The following is a 19,761-nucleotide window of genomic DNA, read 5'->3' on the forward strand; positions in this document are numbered from 1 at the left end:
TGGGGTAGACCTGAATGTAGCTTTGGAGGTGGAGATAGCCCCCTGATAACGAATTAGATTGAAGAAATGATCCACACTCAGCGTTGCTTTTGAGCTCTCCTCTCCCATTCCCTTCCTTCCGTCTCCTCTTCTCCCTCCCATGCCGTGCGGATCGGATTGTATCTCAATTCATCGCTTGATATGCTGTGATTTCTGTGCCTGTTTGGCTGCATGTGAGACTTTGAAATTTAAATAAGTTCCTCAGCTTTATTAAGACAAGAAAGTTGCAGTAGATCAGAGCACAGGCTTTGGGGGGTGGAGAGAGTACAGTGAACTCACGAGGACTTGAGCTCACTGCTCGGCTGCCTGTGCCCCTCATGGCACACAGCCAGAATCCCGTGAGCCAGGCGAACCTCCCTCCCCCAGCCATCTTGAGCAGGCAGCTGCTGTGAAGGGACAGTCATCCCTAGAGGACTGGGCAGTGCAGTGGCAGAAGGCACTTGATTCAGTGATGCTGGAACATGTTGCCAACAAGTACACCTTTGTAGTATGTGTGTTTTAGATTGCACAAGTGTCCAGAGACCTGGGTGTGGACGAATCCGCAACATGCAAATAAATACCGTCTTGTCGTAAGTAGAAGTCAGCCCTGAATCTGTCCCTCCGCCTTCTGACCTGTGCCTGCCCTTCTGTGAAGGGAGGAGAGGGTGGAATTGGGAGACCAGGGACATGGTTTTTAATCCCAGAGAAGCCATTCACTTGTTCACAGTGACTGGCATTTATTGATCACTTAGCATGTGCAGGGCACTATTCTGAGCCATTTATTAGCTCACTCAATGTGTATAACAATCCAAGAGAAAAGCACTATTATTATCTCTATTTTATAGATAATGAACTTGAGGCCCAGAGAGTTTAGGCAACATGCCCAAGGTCACATAGCGACTGAGTAGGATTCACATCCCTAAAGTCTATTGCCTCAGACAGATCCTTGAATCCTTCTGAGCCTCGGGGTTTGTTTGTTTGTTTGTTTGTTTTTCCAGTGGTACACTCAGAATGCTAATCTCTATTTAGAGGAGTTTCACTTGCAGTGGCCCCATTTCCAGGAATGTGACCCCAGTCACACGAAATTTTGGCCTTCACTGACTGGGGGGACCCAAGTCCCTTGCGATCTCTGACCCCAGCACTCAGTCCTTGCCAAAGCATCCTTTATTCCTCTTCCTTAATCCCCACCCCCAGCAGGCAGGCTTACCTCCACCTGGCCCCATGCTGCATGGAAGTATTTGCTCCCCACCTGTGTTCCCATAGCCAGCGTGTCACATTGTGTTGTAGTTTGTTTACATGTCTGTCTCCTTGTCACTTTGTGGACGATTCAAGGGCATCTTTGTAAAGACAGTGTAGGATGTAGCCCCAGGTAGCTGAACCAGTTGAAGGAAAGGACCTTTAGCCTGAACAAAAGGGATTTGTGAAGCTATGATAACCACCTTCAAATGTCTGAAGTGCCACCATGTGCAAGGACAGGACTCGTTCTGTGCAGTTCTTGAAGAAAGAACAGGATCAAGCATGAGTTTTAAGGGGCAATTTGGGGGCTCCATGAGACATCATAGCCCTCTCTAACAAGCTGAGCCATACCTGAATGAGTCACGTCCCAGGGATTGAGGGACATCCATCACTGGGAGCACCATGGAGATGCTGGACAGTTGCTGGCTAGGTTTGCTGTAAAGGAAACTCTGCCCCCATTTCCTCCCAATATCTCAGGGTTCTGTAATCAGTCCCATTTCCAGACAAACTTAGTCTCTCCAGGGCCATGGAGAGAGCGCGAGTTAGAGAGAAGGAGGGCTGCATCTGAGCACGCCCCGGTGGCCCCAGGCTAGACTAGAGATGCCAGGGAGCTCTGTCTCTCCAGCTCCAGGCAGCTGGAAATGGGCCTTTTGGAGGAAGTCTTGTGCCTACCAAGGTAACTGCTACTCCAGGGACCACTAGGAACAAACACTGAGGCCATTTGTTGGTGATAACAAAACTTGACCCAGGGATATTGCTTCACAGTCTTAAAAATACTTTCACGCTTTTAACTCACTTTATTTTTAGAATACCCCCATTGTGTGAGACACATATTATTGCCATTTTGCAGATCGATAAACTGCACCTGGGTAAGAGTAAATAACTTGCCCCCAAACATATACATGGAGCAGCGGGGGCTAGAATCCAGGTCCTCTGTCATTGACTTATCTCGTACAACATCAAGATGCCTTGTTGAAGATCATGCCTCTGACACTCACTTTTAAAACAGCACAGAAAATTGATGTGTGTGTCAGGTAGGAATGTGTTTGGGCCAAAGGAAGAAAATTCCCCACCACAGGAACTTAGCAGGTTTATTTGTTTCTGCAACACATTGAAGAGCTGGCAGATGCAGGCAGATTCAACAGCACAAGGACCCAGATTCTTTCCATCTTTCTGTTTTACCCTCCTTACCACACAGGCCTTCAACCTCATGCTTTTTCCCTCTTTGTCACAGGATGGCTGCTACCCATCCAACATCACATCCACATTCCAGGCGGGGAGGAAGGGGAATGGGTGGAGACAAAAGGTAACAAGTGTTTTCTCCTAGTGAGCCTGTGCCTTTTATTCAGGAAGATATCCCTTCCCAGGGACTTTCTCTTACATCTTCTTGGTCAGAACATGGCCCCCACTTGGTGAAAGAAACACTGGGAAGTCCAGTGTTGTAGCTTCCCAGCCTCTACAGGAGAGGAAGGCAAGGAGGGACAGCTGATCCATAGTGAAGATACAACATCTTTTCCAAATGGTGTCAAAGCATGACATGAGCCCTAGTTCCCAGGCTGAGGTGCCTCTGTGCACATAGCTCAGGAAGTATCTTTGTCAGCAGCGATGGAGAGAAAGGCTGTCCCTCTGGATGCCAGCATGAAATGTGAGTTGCTCCCGGGGGATGAAAGGCTTTAGGCTCAAGGGGCAACACCCAGACTGCATCCTGGCGGGACCATCAGCCCTGGTGAGGAGCAGCTGTTACACTCAACCTCCCCCAGGAAGAAGGCTCTTAACTAGATTTCCCATACAGAACTTTGTGGGGGAGGTTCAAACACAACCAACCCACCATGGGCTAAATTTGTATTCCAACCAACATCATAATGAATAGTGGGAGCAGAGGGTGACTGGTGTTTGTGACTTCAGCTTCTCAATTTGGTGCTTGAGCCCCTTAATCTGCAGGGCCCCAGGCACAAGGGACTCCAGCAGGTCAGGGGGGGCCTGTCCTCTTTATGTAGAGGGCACCCACTCTTCTCTGAGAGTGCACTAAAGTAAGGCGGGAAACCAGGATTTTAGTCAGTGGCAGCTTTGGTCAGGGACCTGGGACACCAGAATTTAGGCCTGGAGTTCTCACCCCTAAATCTACCTTAGTGTCACCTAGGAAACTTCCAAATTGACAGCAGTGTCTTGGCCCCACTCCAGACCCCTTAGGTCAAGAGTCCAGCCTTGGTAGCTTTGAAAACCTCCCCTAGTGACTCTAATATTCCCTTGGGTAAGAACTACTGCCTTGGAGAATATAGCCCTCCACTCAACTTGACCATGAAACTTCATCGTATCAGGTCAGCTCAATCTCCCATTCAAGGACAAGTGAGTGCTGTAGGCAGCAAGCCACCTCCATAATTATATCTGAAAATGAGAGAGATGCAATGCTGGTTACTCCCCAGCGTGCTGTAGTCTCCAGTGGGCTTGCTGGATATCTGAGCCGAGGAGTCAAGGGCCCTGTTCTAAGATGTACCTGGGATTTGTTTTAATCAGGTGTGGTAAGGCATGCAAATGGAAATGATGGTCACGAAGGAAGGAGTTTGTACTCACAGATCCCTAGAGACAGGAGTCAGGGCACACCACACAGGGCCACGTGGGGAAGCACCGGGGTCTGTCAGGAGGCAGAAGGAGTGAGGAGAAAACATGGGCGAGAGTCTTTACTGTGATTTTCATGGGGGAAAAAAATGGGCAAGGGAGGATAATCAGGGTAGACAGGTTTAGAATTGGGTAGTCTGAATAGTTCCAGTGGGGTCTGGGGCATAGGAGCTGCCCCTAGTTGTCTGGTCCCAGGCCGGGGGATGAGTAGGGCAGGGGATAGTGGCTCAGCTCCATCAAGGAGGTGATGAAGGGCATAAGCTCTGGACTGATAGGCTTGCATCTGAAGAGCGTGCTGTCAGGTGAGTGTTTGCTGTCTCCAGTGTTTGCCTCTTCCAGGATCAGCAAAGCTTCAGATGTTAAAGCATCAGAAAATAAGACATGATTAACATAAGCCCCGCCTTCTCAGTACTTCCGGCACTCGGGACTATCTCCCAAAATCTTGTCATACTCTGTCTTAATACTTTTCATTCCTCCTCTCTGGGAAAGGCAGGCACACATACTCCTCAAATGGCAAGGCGGAGGGAGAGGACCTTGAGACTCAAGGGTGCAGCCCCACATCAGTCTCTTTCCCTGCGGAATATCTGCGCTACAGAGAGTGTGGCTCGCTGGCCTACTCTGGGAATGCCCACTCTTGAGCCATGTGACCCATTGCTCACGTGATCAGCTGTCACTGTGCCCACTCGGATCCACCCTCCCCCCACCACCTGCAGGAATGCCATGTCTAACACCTGTGTCTGGCCACATCACCCCCACACCCGCATTCACCAACCTCACTGGCACATACGACCTTGCCCATCTCCCTCACCACCTTTGCTGGCTGCCTCTGCTTCCCCTCCAGGCCTCAGCCCCTCGGCCTCAGGGACTCTGGACTCCAGACACACAACGAGTCTGGGCTCCCTTTCACATCTCTGTGGCTTTGTGTGTGCTGTTTCTCTGCCTGGCATGGCTTCCCTCCTGGGCAGACTTCCATTCACCAGGACGCTGCTGGGAGGCTTTATTTGGTCAGCGCAGGCAGACTTGGTCACCTCCTCAGACTGGCTCCTGCAGCACTGGCACTGTGCCTGGTCCTCGCATTATTTGCCAGTGCATCCAGGTCCCCATTAGACCACGGTCTCCTCAGAGGCAGAGGCCGTGTCCCTCTTACCTCTTATCCTCAGCCCCTCTCGTGGTGCTTAGTACATGATAAGAACTCAGTCAGTGCTTGCCAAATGAATGAATGAATGAATGAACCAACGAACCAACCAACAAATAAACAATTGAACCACCTGGGCCAGGTACAATGTTTGTTTCATCTATTCATTCAAAAATATTTATCATGTGTCTTCTATGTGCCGCATGCTATAATCAACGGGGTATATAATGGTAAGGAGAAACAGACACCATCCCTGCTGTCCAGGGAGGGTATAATCTGGTGGGGGACATGCACGCTTAACCAAAATTCATGCCCATGAATGGATTATTGACTGTAAACTGAAATGAATGTCTGAGGGGAGGAAATGTGAGCATGTTTCACAAAGCAACTTAACATGGAACACAGGGGTCAGGGGACCCTTCTCTAGAGAAGTCACCCAGAACTGAGCTCTGAATTATGAAGAGGAGTTCACTAGATTAAAGGGGGTGGGCTGGGAGTAAGGAACATTCCAGACAGAAAGAGAACATATGCAAAGGCTGTGAGTGGGAGGGAGCAGGGCAAACCCTAGAAACAGGGAAGGCCTGTGAGTGCCAGGGACACGTCCACAAAATGACAAGGAGAGGTGGGCAGGGGGGCAGATTCTTCAAGGCCTTATAGAACACAGTAAGGATGCATGGAAAACCAGTGAGGGATTTTAAGTACCAGGATAGCATGATCTTACTTGTGCTTTGAAAAGATATTCTGGATCCAGGTGGGAAATTGATTAGGGAGTCAAAGTGAATATGAAGAAACCAGTTAGGATGCTGTTATAATAGACAAGATGAAAGATGTCGGTAGCCAGGGTGGACATGGCGGTGGTAGAGGGTGGGAGTGGAATGGGCGGACTTGAGAGATGCTTGGGAGGCAGAATTGATAAGACTGCTATGGATTGGAACATGACTCCTGGGCTTCTGGTTTGCAACAGCAGATGGGGTACCTTCATTTGTGGAAACAGAAAACTCTGGAAGCCCAGCCGGTGTTGTTGAGCAGGACTTGCATGAGGTGCTCCTCTCCTCTCCACGGGGAGAGACGTGGGTCATGGGGCACAGGGTCTGGAGCTCAGAGGAGAGCTGGGTGTGGTAGAATAAATGTGCCTGTGCTTGGAGGCTCCAGAGGAGGAGGTAGGAGCAACAGATGAAGAGAGCCTAGGATCCAGCTATGAGCAAAACAAGCCATGGGGAAGAGAATGGCCTGGAATCACAAAAGGCATTGAAATGCCTTGGGAAGTGCAGCAGAGGGAGATGCCAGGTCTGATGAAGATTGGACAGTGCCTATTGGAGTTGGGGACACTAGCAAAGGGCTGTAGCAGAAGCGAGGGGGCAGAGTGGGTTAAAGAGCAAATGGGAAGTCCCAGGGATGAAAGTGCAGCACAGGGAATACAGTCAACACTGTCATAATGTCGCTGTATGGGGACAGACGGTGACAACACTTTCCGTGGCAAACAGTGAGTAACGTATAGAACTGTTGAATCACTGTGTTGTACACCTGAAACTAATACAGTGCTGTATGTCAACTATACTTCAGTAAGGTTTTTTTTTTTTTAAGGTTTTTATTTATTTGACAGAGAGAGCACAAGTAGGCCGAGCAAGTGTCTGCCTTCGACTCACGTCACGATTCTGGGGACCTGGAATCAAGTCTTGTATTAGACTTCTTGCTCAGTGGGGAGCCTACTTCTCTCTCTGCTGCCACTCCCCCTGCTTATGCTCTCTCTCTCTCTGTCTCTCTGTCAAATAAATAAATAAAATCTTTAAAAAATTAGAAAGAGTAAACGGGAAGTAAGGAAAAGGAAATGGTATGTGCAGTCCGCCTGTGAAGCGGGGAGCAGGCGAGTGCAGGGAGCTAGCTGGTGGACAGGGAGGGGGGAAGACAGGGAGGGAGGGAGCACTGTCACCTATGGTCAGGAGGCCCCTTGAGGTCAAAGACTAGTCGTGATAGGCTCAGTTGAGGAAGCAAGCTGAACAGAAAGGAGATTGTAGCCAGAATCCGTGTGAATTTTGGAGATGGAGCAGTTTGGGATGACGAGGGTCAGGGTGTGACTGTTGCTGGTTGAGACAGAGAAAGAGAAGATTGCCAGAGCGGCCGTGGTGCTGGACGGGTATTCCACATGTTTGCTGAAGTCACTGGGATGACAGCGGGGCGCAGGGAAGACAAGAAGACTGAGCAGGTGCCAACGTCTTCGACGAATGAGCAGGAGCAACCATGAGATCATAGGGGACAGCAAACAGGCCGGAAAGAGGATGTATGGTTGAATGGCCTGAGCCACAAAGAAGGACGTGGTGACAGGGAGCAGTGCCACCTCCTGGCCTCCTGATCCTGGGGTTTGTGGGGCGCAAGAGAACACACACCAGCACTGGAGAGTGCTCAGGGGCTGGGGCCCTTCAGGGGAGATCCAGGCAAAGGCAGAGAAGTAGAGCGATTCATGGGGAGACAGAGGGCAGAGGGGAGATGCGTGTTCCTCAGTGGCATTTCTGCAGGGCAGAGTGGACGTGTCTGGAGGTGGAGGAGAGTGAGGACTGGTTCTGAGGCAGAGAAGAAAAGAGCATTTGGGGCATGATGGGGTGGCGGAGGACCAGTATCTGGGAAAGAGGTCGGTGGGGGAGGCTTTGGCTGAAAAAAACCAGGGTGGGAGGCAGGGGAGATTGGGGCTCAGTCCTTCTGAGGGTGGCCAGTGGGGCAATGGACAGAAGACTTGTCTCATTAGGCCCGGGGGAGTCCGTGTCACTGAGTGCTTTCTGCCCACCTGGACTGTGGTGGCTACCCATGAGGCTGACATCTCCCTGCGGGAAGAATCGGTGTCACGGTGAGCTGCAGTAAGCAGACAACCCCATGTACAGATGGTGGTTGAGGGTGGAAGCCAGAGGTTCAAGGATGAGGCCCATCCAGCTCTGACAGCTCTTTAGAGCAGAGTTCAAAGTCAATAGCCACTTCTTCCCACTTTCCCTCCTTTTTTTCCACTCTCTCTACTGCTCCCATTTCCCCAGCCTCCAGTTGGGACACATCTATTAAAATTCCTTCTGGAATAATAAGAAAAAAGGTCAAAAAGGGAAAAAGATTTATACAGACATTTCGCCAAAGATATATGAATAATCAATAAGAACGTGAAAAGTTGCTCAACATCACTGGTCATTAAGGAAACGTAAATTAAAAACACGGTGACATGCCACTAGATACCTGCTAGAACGGCCACAGTGTAAAAGACAGATGGTAACAAGTGTTGCTGGGGATGTGGACAAATTGGAACACTTGTGCACTGCTGGTGGGGTTGCACAATGGTGCAACCACTTTGCAAAAGAGTTTGGCAATTTTTAAAAACGTTAAGCGTAAATTTACTATATGACCTTGCAATTCCACTTCAGATATTTTCCCAAGAGAATTGAGAACAAATATCCACACAAAGACTTGTAGCAAATGTCCATAGCAACACCCTTCAAAATAGCCAAAAAGTAGAAGCAACCCAAATGGCCATCAACTGGACAAATGAAATGCATACCAATATCCATACAATGGAATACTATTTGGCAATAAAAAGGGATAAAGCACTGAGGCATGCAATAACATAGTTGAACCTCAGAAACATTATGCTGAGTACAAGAAGCCAGGCACCAAAGACCACATATTATACGATTCCATCTACATGAAATGTTCAGAAAAGTCAAAAAGGAGATTATCAAGACAGTAAGTAGATTAGTGGTTGCTTGGAGCTGGTTGGAGAGAACAGGGAGTAACTGTAAATGGCACAAGGTTTCTTTTTGGGGTGATAAAAATGTTCTAAATTTAAATTGTGGTGATGGTTGCACAGCTCTGTTAATTTACTAGAAATTGTTGAAATGTATGCCTAAAAGGAGTGAAGTTTGTAGTATGGAAATTATACTTCAGTATAGCTGCTTTAAAAAACTGACCTGGACAAATCCAGATGTAACTCTGCCTCTGTGTCATCACCATCATCTGGATCGTGATTTGTTTTGTTTTTAAGATTTTTTTTAACTATTTGTCAGAGAGAGAGAGAGTGCATAAGCAGGGGGAGCGGCAGGCAGAGGGAGAGGGAGAAGAATGGCCCCCGCAGAGCAAGGAGTCCGATGTGGGACTCGATTCCAGATCCCAGAACCCTGGGATCATGACGTGAGCCAAAGGCAGACGCTTAACCGACTGAGCCACGCAGGTGTCCCGGCACCATGATTTGTTAACATGGGTTCCCACACCTTGCTCACGCCCTGCGCTATGGAGCCCAAGCCCCCGTCCATTCATTGCCCTTCACCTAACTGCCCTCCACAAATAGAATGAGGATTCCCAGAGCTCTGCCTGTGGCAAAGGGACAAGGCCATCCCTCTTTACCTCTCAGCCAGTGAGAGAGAGACTAGAGGCTGACACCTTCAGGATAATACTATGTGATTAGTACACATTTCTCTCTATTTTACCATTTTAGTTTATTCTTAGCAGGTCATCCAGTTGACCCTTGAACCTTAGGAGTTTGAACTGCGCAGGTCCACTAATCCACAGATTTTTTTTTTGATCAATACAGTACGTTACCCCAAATTTATTTTCTCTCATGATTTTCTTCACTTTCTTTCCTCTGGCTTATGTTATTGTGAGAATACAGTATATAATACATATAACATATAAAATATGTGTCCATCAGCTATTTATGTTAGCAATAAGGCTTTTGGTCAACAGGAGGCTGTTAAGGTTTGGGGAAGTCAAAAGTTATACATGGATTTTCAACTGCACAAGGGGTCACCACCACAGCTGTGTTTTTTCAAAGGTCAACTGTACGTTCACATGGCTCAAAAACCAAAATGGTAGAACAGGCATATACAAGAGACAGCCGTCCCATCTCTCCATCCTGTCTGCCCCTATTACCACCACCGTGTGCGTCCTCCCTTGGCTTTTTAAAAGTAGCCTCCCAGAGTTTGTTTACGAAAATACAAGCCACTGTAAAGAAATATCTTATTTTCTCTTTCTTCTATAAAAGTGAGCTCCTAGATACACTGTTCTGCATCTTGCTTTTTTCACTTAATTTATCTTAGAGAGCTTTTCATAACAGATCTTAGAGAGCTTCATTGTTTTTAACAGCTATCAAGTATTCCATTGCGAGTATGTATCAGTGTTTATTAACCAATCCCCCACTGATGGACACTTGAGTTATTTCCGACTTTTGCTATTATTATTCAGCCCTGTCTAGAGCTGAAATGAAAACCTTACATACAAATTGTCGTAAACGTGCAGATATCTTTAGAAGGAAACAAATCACAGAAATGGGATTGCTGAGCCCAGACAGAGGTAAATTGCCCCTACTTTTCTTCCCCACAACAATGCAGGAAACTTCCCCACGGCCTCACCAGCAGAGCATACAATCAAACTCTTGAGATTTGCAGAATGTTTGACGAGGACGTTGATTCCATCTGCTCTTTTCAAGTAGATTTACTTTCTTTTTTTTATTTTTAAATTTCATTGAGGTAAGAACATGAGATCTACCCTTTCCCAGATTTTAAAATGTACAATACAGTATTATTAACTACAGGCACAATGTTGTTCAGCAGATCTCTAGAACATATATATCTGCATAACTCAAACTCTGTACCCATTGAACAGCTGCTCCCCATTCCCCTCTCCCCCAACCCTGGCAACCACTGTTCTGTTCTACTTACATGAGTTTGACAGTTGTAGATACCTCATATAAATTGAATCATACAGTATTGGTCTTTGTGTGACTGTCCTATTTCAGTTAGCATAATGTCCTCATGGTTCATTCCTTTTGTTACAAATGACAGGAATTCCTTTTTTTTATGGCTGAATAATACTCCACTGTATGTATAGACTATATTGTCTCTAGCCATTCAGCCATTGATGGACATGTAGGGTTTTTTTCACATCTTGGCTATTGTGGATAATGCTGGGATGAACATGAGAGTACAGACATCTCTTTGAGGTCCTGACTTCAATTCTTTTGGATAAATACCCTGAAGTGGGACTGTTGGCTTCATTTAAGCAGGATTAGTTTCACATGGTATCTAGACACCTCAGAATCCACTGAATGGGTGTTAGAATCTGAAGGTAAGTAGATCATCTATCAGTCCCCTCGTTTTCTAGAAAAAGCTAGAGAGGAGAAAGACTTAGCCAAGAGCCCCAGCCCGCAGCACAAGGCTTCATGCGTACTGTTTGCCTGGTATTCATTAGGTCAGTGTGATACCCCCAAAGAAGTACAAAACAGTTTCGTCCCAGGCAAGAAGACATATGGCAAGGGCAAAAATCTCTGGAGACAAATCCATTGTTGAAAGTATTGACTGCACATTCTTCTCCTTAGGCTATGCCTAGAGGATGGACCACCATGGTCAGACATTAGTGTCATGTGCCCGGAGACTGGCTCATCTCCTTCACCCCTCCCTATGCCAGCCTGTCTGCTCCAAGGACCAGCAGAGAACAAGCGGGGGCCTGGGTCAGACTTCAAGGGGTCTAGCTACGAGCCAAGCTTTTGAATAGCCTGTTTCCCAATTTATCTGCTGAACATCACCCAACCTCTGCTAAATATTTGCTAGGGAGCTTTTGTTGCCAACTGGGGTCTTTGAAAGGGCTGAAAACCAGCTCCCTGATTGCACTGAGAGAGAAGGCTAAAGACCATTGCCACAGAAGCCCTTTCTTTCCTGCTGAGTATTAGAAGAGATCTGCTATGGGGTTGCTTAGCAGGGAGGGGATCTAGGAGAAACCTCAGGATGTAACCACCTCAGAGAGCACCGTGCAACAGGGATTCGCCCACGGAGACCAGTCTCCTGGTTCACCACTTATAGAAGCAGACACCAGTGTGGGAGAGCTGCAGGTGGGGGCCGGGAGGGGCAGTGAACAAAGGGAATGGGAAAGAAAAGATGGCTGCCATAGAGAAGAATTCCTCTGAGCATTGTTTGACCAGGAAAAAAATGAGGGTTTGGGGACTTCTTACAGTAGCTTTTTTTAAGTACAAATCTTTTATTTTTTTCCTATGTGTAAAAGCAGTGCATTTTATTGCACAAACTGGAAAATGCAGAAAAGCACAAAGAAGAATATAGTTCATAATTATCCCATCACTTAGAGGTGGTCAACATTTCAGTTCTGATTTTCTTGGTCCCCTTTCCGTGGAAGGGTATATATGTGTATGATACACAATTTTGATCTTCTCTTCTGGTTAGCTAAGACAATGAGATCATATTTTACATAAGATTTTGTAACCTACCCCTTGTTTCTACATACCTTAGAAAACTCTGGGAATAGACATAAAAAATATATATGTCAATTTCATAGGCAAAATGGGATTTTATTTTATAAAATTTGCATATCTTTGATTACTAATGAAATTGAACATTTGTTCATATGTTTGTTGATCATTTGTACTTCTTATTTTATGAATTTATGCCTATTCATGTAGCTTATCTATTTTTCTATTGGGTTATTACTCTTTTTCTTATTGATTTAAAGAGTACTTTACATATTAAGGTGAATGCTTTATCATAGATCTTGTAAATATTTTCTCCCAGCATTATCTTTGAATTTTATTTTGCTTTCTTTTTTTTGTCATAAAAGTTTCAAAATTATATCTAGTTAAATATATCAATCTTTTCCTTTATGCCATTTACTGTTAACAGTTTGGTGTGTACTTTTCCAGACATTTTCTATGCATATGCAAATATATCTATAAATATATATATAGTTAGATATATAAAGGTTTTTTTCCTGCACATTTTAAATGATAACATTCACACTATTCGGCAGCTTCTTTCACTTACTAGTATATTTTAGATATTTTTCCATATTAAAATATAAAGATCTAATTCTAACAGAGTATTCCATTATAGGAATTTACTAAATTTCATTAAGTCACTTTTTAAAGATTTTTTTTCATTTTCGCATTTAAATCTGGAAATTTTTTGGCATATGAAAGAAATGGAGACTGAAGTTTATTCCACATGGTGAGCCAATTGTCTCAGTAGCACTTAAAAAATAATCTATCCTTTCCCTACTTGTTTGAAATAATGTTATTATGTATTAAGTATCATATATTTAATGAGAACTTGATCATCTATTAAATACACATATGTTAAGAACATGAGTTTCTCTCTAGATTTTCTATTTTGCTTCCTCTAGTTACTTGTTCTTTAATCAACACCACGTTGTTTGAGTTATTGGAGCTTTATAATATGTTTTAATATCTTCAAAATCAATACCATTTCCCTAGTTTTCAGTATTGCTTCAGCTAATTATTTTTTTTCTTCTATTCAGAGCTTTAGAATTATTCCATGAGGTTCCCCAAATATCTACTTAAGATTTTGATTGGACTTGTGTTAAATTAGCTAATTAATTAAAGGATATCAACATATTTATAAATGGTTCTTTCCGTTTAAAAGCATAGTGTGTCGCCACATCTATTCAAGTTTTCTTTTCATGCACATCAGTAGTTTTTTGGCTTCTTTGTCTAAGTCTTGGATTTTTCATCAGGTCTATTCCAAGATATTTTATATTTTTTATTACAATTATAAATGGGATTTTAAAAGTATTTTCTGGCCATTATTAATAAGTACTGATTTTGTGTGCATTTCATAACAGCTCACTTTACTGAATATTAATCTAGCTGTTTCCAGCTGAGCCTTTTGGATTTCTCAGGTAGGCAGTCATGGCACTTGCAAAGAGAAAAAGAAATTAATTAAAAGACAGAAAGAGGATAGATGGTTTTATTTCTTTTACAGTATTTACACTTTGTTTCTTTTTACTTTCTTATTACTTTGGCTAGAACCTATTCTTGGGAGTATCAATTATACAGTTTTTCCTTCTGGGATTCTATTGGAATCTCACACACACACACACACACACACACACACACACACACACACACACACACACACACACACACACACACACCCTGGCTCTTTGGGATATGATCCTACGTTCCCCCTCACATTTCTCTCTCTCTTTTTAAATTTAATTTATTTACTTGAGAGAGAGAGAGAGAGAGCACGCGTGCACAAGCAGGGGAGGGACAGAAGAAGAGAGAATCCCAAGCAGACTCCCCGTGGAGCACAGAGTCCAACGTGGGGCTCCATCCCAGGACCCCGAGATCATGACCTGAGCCAAAATCAAGAGTCGGACGCTTAACTGACTGAGCCACCAAAGCACCCCTGCCTGCACATTTTTTTTAAAAGATTTTATTTATTTATTTGACAGAGAGAGAGAGCGCATAAGCACAAGCAGGGGAGAGCAGCAGGCAGAGGGAGAAGCAGTCTCCCCGCTGAGCAGGGAGCCCGACGCCAGACTCAATCCCAGGACCCTGGGGTCATGACCTGAGCTGAAGGCAGATGCTTAACCGGCTGAGCCACCCAGACACCCCTGCCTGCACATTTTAACACCAAACTCAAGGTCTCCCAAATTTGTTACTCCTAATATTCATGGCACTGTCGTCCACGTAGTTGCCCAAGATAGAATGTCAGGGTCATCCTAGACGTCTCCCTCTCCCCCATTGGCCCTATCCAGTCACTCCATGCTGTTGATTGGACAGTACAAATGCCTCTTTCTGTCTTCATTACTACTACTTGCATTTTCAAGCCCTTGTGATCTCTCTTCAGAATATCCCAGTTGTCTTTCTTTTTTGTTTTCTTGTTGCTCTTCTTTTAGTTTTTTACTCGTTTATCGTGTGCCTTTCCAAAGCACACACTTAATCATGTCAGTGGTCTATTCAAACAATTTCAGTGGGCCCTGTGGCAAAACAAATTCTAAACAACTTAGGACACTTAATCTCTCTATCATCTAGTCCCTGTAACCTCCCAGCTTTGTCACCTACCGTTCCTTTCTAGATGCCTGGTGTCCCAGCACACCAAGATTCTTGCCATTCCCCAGACCTCCCCATTCCTTTGCACAGACCCTTCCCTTGGCCTACAGTCACTTTCCTGACCCTGCTCATTCTTCCAGATCGAGTTCAAAAGACAATCTGTGAAGGCAGCCTGGATTCCGGAGGTAGAGAGGTTTAGGCTCCAACCTCTGCGTCCCCTGAGCACTTGGTAAATGTTCAGGCACTCACACGTTGTACTACAGCCACGTCCCCTTCAGATGAAGAGGAGCCCCGGCTTGTCTCTATTTGCCTTACTCACGTCTTACTCTCCCGTTCCCTTCTCATCCTGCATCCTGACCAGTCTGAGGCCCTGTCCACATGAAACCCAGCTACCACCCATTTCACGACTGCACCTGAGCAGTTAAAAGCACACAGATGTGGAATGTCCTATTATCTAGGAACCTTACTACAAACCTATGCTATATTCAATTTCTCACTTTCCAGAATGACTATTTCACCCCTTCTTCCTTGTCCCCAAACTTCTTATAATCCGTCTTCCCCTAGACCTTGCCTCTAATTCACTGAGAAAATAGAAGTCCTCGGAAGACAGTTGTCCTCCTTCCTCACCATCACGTTCTCCGGTTGCCCTGCATCTGAGCCTGTCTCCTCTGCATCTTCCCAGAGGCCAGTCCCTCCACTTTTGCTCTGGACCCTGTCCCCACCCACCTTTCCAGAGTCTTGCCTCTTGCAACGATCCCCTTTCCCCTCTCTGTCCCCTCTCTCTGTCTCCCTTTCTACTTGATCATTTCCACTGGCCTGCAGACATGTCTGACGTCACCTCTCTCTTAAAAGAATAATTTAAAAAATTTTAAAGATCTCTTTACTCTTCCTTCCCACCCAGTAACAGCCGCTCCATGTCTCAGCTGACCTCACACTAAAATTTCTTTTATTATCTTTACGACCTGTCTCCAGTTCCGCATCCCCTGTCTCATCTCCACCTATCCCAAGCAAACCTCAGTCCTTTCTACTCCACTGAAACTGGTCTTGCCAAGGTGTCTGATCCCATTGTCACATCTGTGTTCTCATCTCCCTCTACCTGTCAGCAGCATTCGGCATAGTTGACCACCTCCTCCTTTTTGAAACTCTTTCTGGCTCAGCTTTCATGATACCTACTCTTCAGGTGTTCCCCCACCTCTCTGGCTTCACAGTCTCCTTTGCTAGATTCTCTTCTCTCCTAAACATTAGCTGTTCTAGAGAACCCTTTTCTGTTCAAAAGACCTCTTGTCTGTTCCATGTCTAAATACAAGAAGAATCTCATTAGTCTATGGATTTAAGGACCATCTATATGTCAATGTCTCCAAAACTTAGCTATCCAGGCCTGACCTTTCCTCCAGACTCCAGACTCTGACTTGCATACTTTTAGAAGTATTCCTAACTTAATATGCCTAAAACAGAACTCTCAATATCCCCTTTCAAACAGTCTCTTCCCCGGGTCTTCTGTGTCACTAAATGGTCCCATTTACCCAGTTGCTCAAGCCACAAACTCAGGAGATATCCTCAAATTCTCTTTCCTCCCCCCCTCAATGCCCGACGGTCCCATCCATCAGCAAATCCCATTGATTCTGCCTAAAAACACTTCCCCTCAATCTACCTCCTTGCATCTCTCTCTATTGCTACCATTCTAGTCCAATATGCCTTCGCTACTGCAGCAGCCTCCTGACTGGCCTCCTGGCTCCATCTCTCACCTCCTGCTAACCATGCATTCTCCCCCCAGCCACCAAAACAATCTTTGAAAAACAAATCAGAGCGTCTCACTCTGCTGGCTAAAACCCTCCATCGGTTCTCCATTGCACTTAAGAGTAAAACCCTCCTCCTCGTCTACCAAGGCCTACAAAGCCTTCTGTGCCCCTCCCCACCGCTCCAACCCGGCCTCGTCCACTCTTCCCCTTGCTCACCCCTAGCCACATGGTATTCTTTCTGTTCCTCAAACCCCCACTCTTTCCCACATGCAGGCCTTTGTAGTGGCTGCTTCCTCTTCTCGGAATGCTTGCTCCCTCTCATTCCCACCCTATTTTATTTTCATCAGAGTACTAATCCCAGTTGGACATTTCCTTGCGGTTCGGGTTTGTTTGTTTGTTGAATTTTTAAAAAATCTCTGTCTCTTCCCTAGAATAAAAGCTTCCTGAAAGTAAGGCTCACACTGTCTTGTTCTCTGTTGGATGCCTAGCCCATAGAACGATTTCTGGCACACCGTAGGTGTTCAGTAAATGTTTGTTGAGGTATGAATGAATCCTAGTATTCCTTGCAACTGGTACCGTTCCTGACGCCAACTAAGTTCTTGTGTTTGCCGAATTCATGGATAAGTTGCTCCAACCATACTGTAAACTTCTTGAGAGCAGAAGCCCTGTTTTAAATTTCATTTTTCCATCATAGCACCTAGCATGATGCTAGGGACTTCCAGATGCTTAGTAAATATGCTTGTTTGATTTATTCTTCTTCATAAAGGGAAAGCCAAGCTTTTCAGCTGTCTACTTAATAGGCTTCATTTCTTTGCGAGTAAACATGTGACACAAGAGGAATGTCACGAGAACAAAGATGGACTGGGTAGGAAGCTACAGGGGTCGACCCGCCATTCTCGGCTGCAATAGAGATAAAAGGAGAGACTGCACCGTGCAGTTTTCCTGTCAGAATTCTAGTCACGGTGCTACATTTCTTTCTGGTGAATGTGTTACAGGGCGCAACCTACATCCTGGTGATGGTGGATCCAGATGCCCCGAGCAGGTCTTCACCCAAAGCTCAATTCTGGAGACACTGGCTGGTAACAGATATAAAGGTAAGCAGGCCAGAAGGCACTTTCTGATTCATTTGGGGTTATAGCTGGAGGATGACTGTTCTGTGTAGTTCTCGGCTTTCACTCAGGAGGGCTGGGGACTCTGAAGGGCAAGGACTTCCGTGTCGGGTTGCCCCCTGCCTCCAGCTGTCACAGTCCCTTCCAAGTTTTCTAACGATTCCAAAAAACATTCAGGATCAGTGGTGCACAGGTAAATGGGCTCTCAGGATAAACCGGGTAAGGAGAGCCCCAATTTGTCGTGTTTGCTGATTTCTGTAGTGTAAATACTTCCATCATGGCCAGTTTTGAGTTCCTGATGATTTAAATGATTAACTCACAAATTTTCTGAAAATTTAACAATTGCCTCCAGCGCACCACCACAAGGAGCCTGGATTCGGAGGCACGGGGGTGATTTTGTGCAGTCCAGGGGGCAGAGCTGGCCAGGGGGAGTCCTGCAGGAGCTCCTCCTCCTGATGGGCCGAGGGGCATGGGGAAGGCATGGCGATGTCCTTTCCTTTGTACAGAAACAAGCGGCCTCCCCTCATCTGTGTCCCTTTGCCATCACATAATAGTGAAAGAGTCTGGCTCGTCCCTTCTGGAGTAGGGCTGAAGAACACAAGTCTGATGCATTGTTAACAGGCATCATGTGGGGGAAGGAAAAAAGGTTCTATTCCCAAACAAGTTTTGGAGACTCCATGTTGCACTATATTAATCCCATTCCTCACTGAAGGATTTTTTAGAACTTTTAATATTCTAATGTGCACTATATAGTATGCATTTATTTTCCAACCTCACTGAATCTTGTGCTCACGAGCCCCTGGCCACACACACGTGTGTCTGCACTGAGAGAGCTCATGGATGGCCTTCGCAAAGTGTGCAAAGGCATCAAGCCATAAGATAGTAGGAATGCAGAACTAGAAAGACTAAGTCTGGATCTAGGTTTGGCTGGTCCCCAAATCAATGATCACCATTAAGTTGCCCAGAGTTCCTCTGGGCGTTTCATGTTTATCTGTAAGATAGGAACCATGTTACCTCCTCTGCGTGGTTGTCATGATAATCCAATGAGAGAGTATCCTGAGAACACTTTAGAAACCATAGTACCACAAGTATAAGGAGTTTCTGGTTTTCCTTCTACTGCTATGGATCAGAGGCAGGGGTATCAGTGTGAACTAGCCACTGATGTTCCTGAGCAAGGCAGGGGCTCTCACAACCCCTAGAATGGGGCTTGGGGGGATTTGGGGGGAAGCTACCCTGTCAACCAACCCCTGCCCAGTGACCACAGGCCCTTCACAGGATGCTCAGGTCGACAGCCCATCCTCAGAGGCAGTGCTGGCTACGGAGGGCCTTGGAAAGGGCTCCCTCCAGGGACGCTTCTGGCAGTGGCTTCTTGGACAGTGCGTGAGGGAAAGCAGGGGCATTGTTCAACACCCTTCCCGGCCAAGCACTCCTCGGCCTGGTGAAGAGCCTTGGAAACACCATAAACATGCAAAGGAGCAGAGCTGGGGGATTTTCATGCCACCAGGGCAGGGAGAGGAGCTGAGAGCACAGAAGGGAAAGGTACTGGATCCTGCCCCAATTTAGAGCCTTGCCATTTTCTGTATTTGGGATTCCCTGGCCATCACAAGGGGGCAAAGCTCTCAAGAAAGGAGTATTGCTCTGGACGTCACATACCAGGCTGTCCATAAGAGGGTTCTACGGGGCAGTTCTGAGGCAGACTTCAGAAACTGTGGTGGATGGAGTCATTTCAGCATCGAGGGCACCTCGGGGCCATGAGGCTGCCTTTCTTCCAAGCCTGGAGCCCCCTGCCCCGCCCATCCCCTCACCCCAGCATGCACTCGGGACAGTGTCTCTCACAGATGCTTCGTGGCGCACACACAGGCTCTCAGCAGCCCAGCTGAGAAGCAGAGTGGGTGGCAGGTGCCAGGTGGCAGGTGGCCGGCAAGACTGCTAAGCCGCAGAGCTTAGCAGGGCCACCTGCCCGGCTGTGGCCCTCAGCCTTGCCGCTCAGACCGGAGGAGGCTTGGCTTTCAGGCACATTTTCACCCCCTTTCCCTGATCTAAGGGCCCAGCAGGAAGCAGCAGCTCTCCTCAGCTATACCCACC

The 19,761-nt window shown here is 46.2% G+C and overlaps 1 protein-coding gene across 3 annotated transcripts in view; it reads left to right on the forward strand.

Annotated features, from left to right (window-relative positions):
- PEBP4 (phosphatidylethanolamine binding protein 4) overlaps positions 1 to 19,761 on the forward strand; it is a 248,125-nt gene that overhangs the window by 134,512 nt on the left and 93,852 nt on the right. For all 3 annotated transcript variants that reach the window (XM_027598917.2, XM_027598918.1, XM_027598916.2), the window contains one exon: positions 17,563 to 17,661. In XM_027598917.2, the coding sequence (XP_027454718.1) occupies positions 17,563 to 17,661 (99 nt within the window). The remainder of the gene's footprint in view (positions 1 to 17,562; positions 17,662 to 19,761) is intronic.

The sequence above is a fragment of the Zalophus californianus genome, chromosome 2 (genome assembly GCF_009762305.2).
Source record: "Zalophus californianus isolate mZalCal1 chromosome 2, mZalCal1.pri.v2, whole genome shotgun sequence".
In the NCBI taxonomy this organism is placed as follows: domain Eukaryota; kingdom Metazoa; phylum Chordata; class Mammalia; order Carnivora; family Otariidae; genus Zalophus; species Zalophus californianus.